The 6,000-nt window shown below is 47.1% G+C and overlaps 1 protein-coding gene across 10 annotated transcripts in view; it reads left to right on the top strand.

Moving 5' to 3' along the window:
• Positions 1–634: 634 nt before the first annotated feature.
• Positions 635–6,000, top strand: part of SAP130 (Sin3A associated protein 130) — an 85,023-nt gene continuing 79,657 nt past the window's right edge. For 6 of the 10 annotated variants that reach the window (XM_035008297.1, XM_035008290.1, XM_035008293.1 and 3 more), the window contains exons 1-2: positions 1,452–1,613; positions 2,416–2,533. In XM_035008297.1, the coding sequence (XP_034864188.1) occupies positions 1,542–1,613; positions 2,416–2,533 (190 nt within the window). In that variant the 5' untranslated portion in view covers positions 1,452–1,541. Of the gene's footprint in view, positions 770–1,451; positions 1,614–2,415; positions 2,534–6,000 lie in introns of those variants that run through there. The other 4 variants (XM_035008295.1, XM_035008287.1, XM_035008291.1 and 1 more) reach the window with 3 other exon arrangements.

The raw sequence follows: 6,000 nt of genomic DNA, 5'->3' as shown, positions 1-6,000 counted from the left end.
TGTGCCTAGAGCCCCTCTCTGAGTCAGTCTGCTTTAACCAGAGGGAGCCCGGCTCTGAGACTGCCAAGGCCGGTGCGCAGCTCTCGAGGCGGCGCGCTCGGCGCAAACCCGACAGAATCGCTCCAGTTCAGCGCACCCGATTCTCCAGCGATGCTTAAGCTTTGCCGGCCGTCGCCTTCGGTGGTGACATCAAGTCCCACAACGCGGGGCGGGGAAGTGAACACAGTCAGGAAAACCCTCGGCCCTGCCTGCGGCCTCTTCGTCCCACTACAGTCGGCCTCCATTACCCTTTTCCCGTGCCGCACCTCCCTTAGTAAAATGAAACCTGGTGCCATCAGCTGAGGCAGAAGGGTGGGAATCCACTACCTCCTCACTAAGCAAAGAAAAAGGCAGAACCCACTCTAGGCAGCAAAGGGGTGTGTTGCACCGGTCGGGTCGCCTGGAGGTCCCGCCCAGGCCCGCCCTCTTGACACAGGAGACTACATTTCCCAGAGGCCTCCGCGGCCCCAAGGGGCAGGCCCGTCCGCTCTCCCGCTCATACTGAGCGGTGACTGGCTTCCCCAGAGGAGGGCGGGGCCTACCCCAGCCAATAGGTGAGAGGCTCGTTACGGCGGCGGAAGCAGCGGCGCTGGGCTGAGGGGTGGGGGGCAGAGTGCTAGCGCCCCGGCGGCGGCGGCGGGTCCGGAGCCCGAGGACGTCGGCCCCACAGGCGGAGAGCGCACGGGAGCGAGCTCGAGGCGGCGCGGCGGCCCCTCGGCGCAGCACCCAGGTAATGGCGGGACGGGCTCCCGGGAGGGGAGGGGAGGAGAGGGGAGGAGACGAGGGGGCGGGGCGGCCGAGCCGGGCTGCAGCGTCCGTCCCGCTGTGCGTCCCTGGGGAAGGGCAGCGGTGTCTCGTCTGCTGCGGCTCAGACCTAGGCTTTTTCACGAGCTGGGCACGGCGGTTGGGCCGGCGGCAGGGACCGGGTGTCCTGCGGCAAGGAAGGGAGAGGCTCCAGGAGGGGTGGGCTGTTTCGGGCTTGGGGGCGTGGCGGGCGTGGGCCCTGGCGGGGAAGTGGAGCGGCCGGGGAAGCGCCGGCGGGCGGGCGGCCCAGGGAGTTTGGCTCCTGGAGCAGTTTAAAGTGACTCTCCACATCCGGGCCCTGCGCCCGCCGCTTTCAGACCCCAACCGAGGCGGGGCCTCCTACCTCCCCGCCCCCCTCGCCGGGAGCGCTTGTCTTCTTCTGCCATTGGCTCAGCCTCGAGGGGTTTGGGCTGCCCCTGCGAGGCTCGCGCCTGATTGGCTGGGAGTCGGCGGGAGGGTGGGGCGGGATCAGAGCGCGCAGGCCTCCGCGGATTGGTGCGGACCCTCGAGTGACGCGGCCGGCGTGGGTCCAATGGGCGGGCGGGGGAGGTAGGGGCAGGTTCGGGGGAAGAAGACGAGAGGAGCCGCGGCCGGGTGGCGGGGGTGAGCGGGGCCGGCGGGGCTGGACAGCCGCGGGCCCGAGGCGCGCTCCGGCAGGAGCCCTCTCCACGACCCAGGAGCCCAGCGCTGCCACCGAGATGGGCCCTCCGCGGCACCCCCAGCCCGGCGAGATGGAAGCCGGAGGTGCGGGCGGCGGGCGGCGGCTGCAGGTAAAGAGGCACACCGCTTGTCCTGGGGCTCCCCAGAACGCCGTCCTCCCCCACCCTCCAAGACTAAGTCTCAGACACCCGAAATGTCTCTGGAAACCTGTGTTCTGCGGTATCAGCGGTGGGGTTCGGGGTGGGGGTGGGGTTGCGTGCGAATTGGGAACATCGGTAGAGCTTGGCTCCTGAGGGAAAAGGGGGGGTCGATTGTAGAGAAAGTGGCGAAGGTCTCTGGTCCCTCTGGCTCAGTAGGGGGTCTATGAGAAAAGGGGGAGGAAATCGGTAAATGGAGGCCTGTGCAGAAAACCATTTGAGAGTTCCTTTTGGATTAGGTCTTGATGTAAGCTTTCCGATTTCTTAGAGCAGGGCATCTCCCCCCGGGTTCCTGCTATGACATACTGATGACAGTTGTGTTCACCTTGGTGTGAGCTTCAGTCTTTCAAAGGAATATGCTGTTTTCCATAGAACTTTATACAGATACCTATGTATTGGGTTAATACCCATTATATGGCTGTTGTACAGAATTCAGTGTTGATTTTTTAGAGTGGTAATCTGTATTTCCAGAGTGTGATAGTATACCCCAACACCACGCAAACGGTTTTACTATTACTTGAATCCATGTCCCTTAAAAACTTACAGAATTTAGACCATTTCTGCACCGTATGTTGATCACAAGTAATCGTTTTAGGTGCATGAAGCTGCATTTGCTTTTCTAAGGGAAAGTATAGGTACTGGAGATGCTTTAATTTCTCATTATTGATTCTAATGTGAGAATTTAGTAATAACCATGTGACTGTATGCACTGCAGGTGGAAATGAGTTCTCAGCAGTTTCCTCGGTTAGGAACCCCTTCCACTGGGCTAAGCCAAGCTCCTTCACAGATTGCAAACAGTGGTTCTGCAGGATTGATAAACCCAGCTGCCGCAGGTGAGATGTGACAGTCTTCTCTATCGCTTCTTGCTTTAAGAATATTGCCAGTTTTTTTTCGTTTAAAAATTAGCAAATTTCTTGTGGGATTTTAGTAAGTACTAGGTTATTGAATTTGGAGAAAGGATATATTACAGTTCTAATTTAAACAAGGTTTGTTGAGGGTGCCTGGGTGGCTCAGTTGGTTAAGCATCTGACTCTTGATTTCAGCTCAAGTCATGATCTCAGGGTTGTGAGATTGAGCCCCACGTCAGGCTCTGCGCAGGGCATGGAGCCTGCTTAAGAGTGTCTCTCTCCCTCTCCTTCTGCCCCTCCTCCCTTTATAAATAAACAAGGGTTTTTTTTTTTAATTCCTTTTTTAATCCTTTCACGTATACTAGAGTATACGTGAAACTTACAGCGAAGCATGCCTATGAGAACTATATTTTAAATACATTAATGTGTTCTCCTTTAAGGCCCAGAGGTATAAGAGTGCCATGGGGGAGTCCAAAGGTGTTTAAGGCATAGTTCTTGCCTTTTAGGAGCCTATGAGCTAGGAAAGAAGGTTTAAAAGAAAAAGTACAGTCAACCCTTGTAAAACACAGGTTTGAACTGTACAAGTCCATTACATGTGAGTTTTTTCTGATAAACATAGTACAGTACTGTAAATGTATTTTGTCTTCCTTATGATTTTCTTAATAACATTTTCTCTGTAGCTTTATTGTAAGAATATATAATATATGTAACATACAAAATACATATTAATTGACTGTTACAGGCAACATTTCTAGTCAACAGTAGGTTATTAGTAGTTAAGCTTTTGGGGAGTCAAAAGTTATATGCAGATTTTCAACTGCAGGTGTGGTCATCACCCCTAACCCCTGCATTGTTCAAGGGTCAACTGAATATATACACATATATGCACTTAGTTTTTAGTGGTATGCCCTTTGAGTGCTGTAGATCAGTGGTCTTCAGCGGGGATGATTTTGCAGTCCAGGGAATATTTGGCATTGTCTGGATACATTTTTGGTTGTCACAAGTAGGGGGTGCTGTTGGCATCTGATATTTAAAGGCCAGGGATGCTGCTAAACATCCAAAATGGGTAGGACAGCCCTCCACAACAAAGTATCTGGTCCAGTCAACAGTGCTAAAGTTGAGGTACTCCTTCAAGTAGTCTTTCTCTCTCTCTCTCTCTCTCTCTATATATATATCAAGTAAAAAGATGACATTGCAAAGTAAAGTATTCCTTTTTCTATTCCTTTTTCTTCACCGGCTGCTTCCTAAGTTCCTTATTATGGTAAATGGTATCACTGTCTGCTCATTGCTCAAACCAGGAACACTGGCATCATCTTTAACTGCTCTGTCTCTGGCTGTTATATGTGAGCTGTGGACCTTTGTCTGATGTTTCAGCCTCATTGTCCCTTTGCTTCCCTCCAGCCAACTTACTTTTTATTACAAATTTATCTGAGTTCTCTTTAGACTTGAAGTAATTTTAAGCTACTTCTTGTCTCCTGCTTAATAGTAACTACTTGTTTTCTAAACGAATGACAAAAAGTTCCCAATATTCTTGACCTTGAGTCTTTATACACAATCTTCCTTCTTCCTTTACACACTTACTTATCTGGTTAATTCCTGTCCTTCCTTGAGTTTCATCTCCGATGTCACTTTCTCTAGGAGGTCTTTGTGACTAGGCCACAGGAGTCAGGGGTAGTACCTGAAGGCTGGAATCATGTTCTGGAACCTGGAACCTTGTGTACCTTTGTATGTGCTATACTTGCTACATTGTAGGGCACAAAAATAGTGGCCAACAAGTCCTTATAGAGCTACTTAAAGTTCTTTGCTACTAAACAGATATTTTTGACAAATTGTCTTTGATATAAATTCATAGAATAATTTAAAGAAGTGTAGCTTAAAGAGAATATTCTTGAATGTCTATTTACAAAGAATTATATTGCTTATTAAAAACGGTGTCAGGGGTGCCTGGGTAGCTAAGTCGGTTAACCATCTGCCTTTGGCTCAGGTCATGATCCCGGAGTCCTGGGGTCGAGCCCTGAGTTGGGCTCCCTGCTCCATGGGGAGCCTGCTTTTCCCTCTTCCTCTGCCTGCTGCTCCCCCTGCTTGTGCTTGCTTCCCGCCCCGCCAGTCAAATAAATAAATAAAATCTTTAAAAACAAAACAAAAAAGGGTGTCAATTAGCAATAATTGCCCTCAGATTTTGTTGAGAAAGAAATCATTGACTTAGACCAAAATTGTTTGTAATTTTACTTCTGAATAGTGTGTATGTTTTTTCCTTCAGTGACTCTGAGAAAGAAAATAAAAGTTTTTCCGTAAGGAGTTAAATATTACTCTATATTTCCAATTGCTTTTATTAGAAGAACTAATTCGGGATCCTAAGCATATCAGAATTTCAAATACATGTTCAAAGGTCAGAAGTATGGATTACAACAAGTTTTCTTAACTATTCTTTCTTTTGGTTCTAAATGATTCTAAAAAGAGCTTAACAGGGAATAGTCAGTACATTATATTATAATGAAATTGTCAAAAATCAAAATGTTCCTGAACAAATAGGTTTGGGGGAAAGTTAACAAAATTGTCCATTTCCCTTAAAAATTTAATCAGGAAAAATCTGTTTGGACAACAGGGAAGGTTCACGACGTGATCATCTATAAAGATCATATATTGAAAAAGCCATTAGAGCTAATAAATGAAATTAGTAAAGGTTGCAGGATAAAAGTTCAGTGTATAAAAACCAGTTATTTTTAGTACTAGCAATGAACAATGAAGTTTTTTAAATGTCATTTACAATAGCATCAAAAAAAACCCCACAAAGCACTTAAGGGTAAATTAACAAAATGTATGTAAGACTTGGGGTTAGAAAACTATGAAAAACGTGACTGAGAACAATTAAAGACCTAGATAAATGAAATGATCAATCATGCTCATCTATTGAAACACTCAGTATTTTTAAGATAATAATTCTACCCAAAGGGATCTGTAAATTAAAAAAAAAAAAATTCTAATCAAAATCCTATTATGTCCTTTTGTAAAAATTGTCAGGCTGAATCTGTATTTATATGGAAGCCAAAGGACCTACAACAGCCGAAGCAAGTTTGACCCCTAAAAAAAAAAAAAAAAATGAAGAAAGTTGGCGGACTCTACTACCTTACTTCAAGACTTGCTGTAAAGCTACAGTAATCAAGACAGTGTGATATTGGCATAAAGATAGAAATAGATCACTGAAAAGTGGAGGATCCAGAAATAGACCCACACATAATGGTCAATTGATTTTTGACAAATGTACATAGATAATTCAATAGGGAAATGATAGTCTTTTAAACAAAATAGTGCTTGAACACCAGAATATCCATATGGAAAAAATGAACCTTGACCTTTACTTTCGCCATACACAAAAATTAACTCACATGTATCGTGGATCTAAATGTAAAACTTGGGGCGCCTGCGTGGCTCAGTTGGTTGAGCAACTGCCT

The sequence above is a fragment of the Mirounga leonina genome, unplaced genomic scaffold, assembly GCF_011800145.1.
Source record: "Mirounga leonina isolate KUSES-001 unplaced genomic scaffold, KU_Mleo_1.0 Mir_151, whole genome shotgun sequence".
Classification (NCBI taxonomy): Eukaryota; Metazoa; Chordata; class Mammalia; order Carnivora; family Phocidae; genus Mirounga; species Mirounga leonina.
The sequence above is the reverse complement of the archived record's forward strand: the minus strand, read 5'-3'. Positions and strand labels throughout refer to the sequence as shown.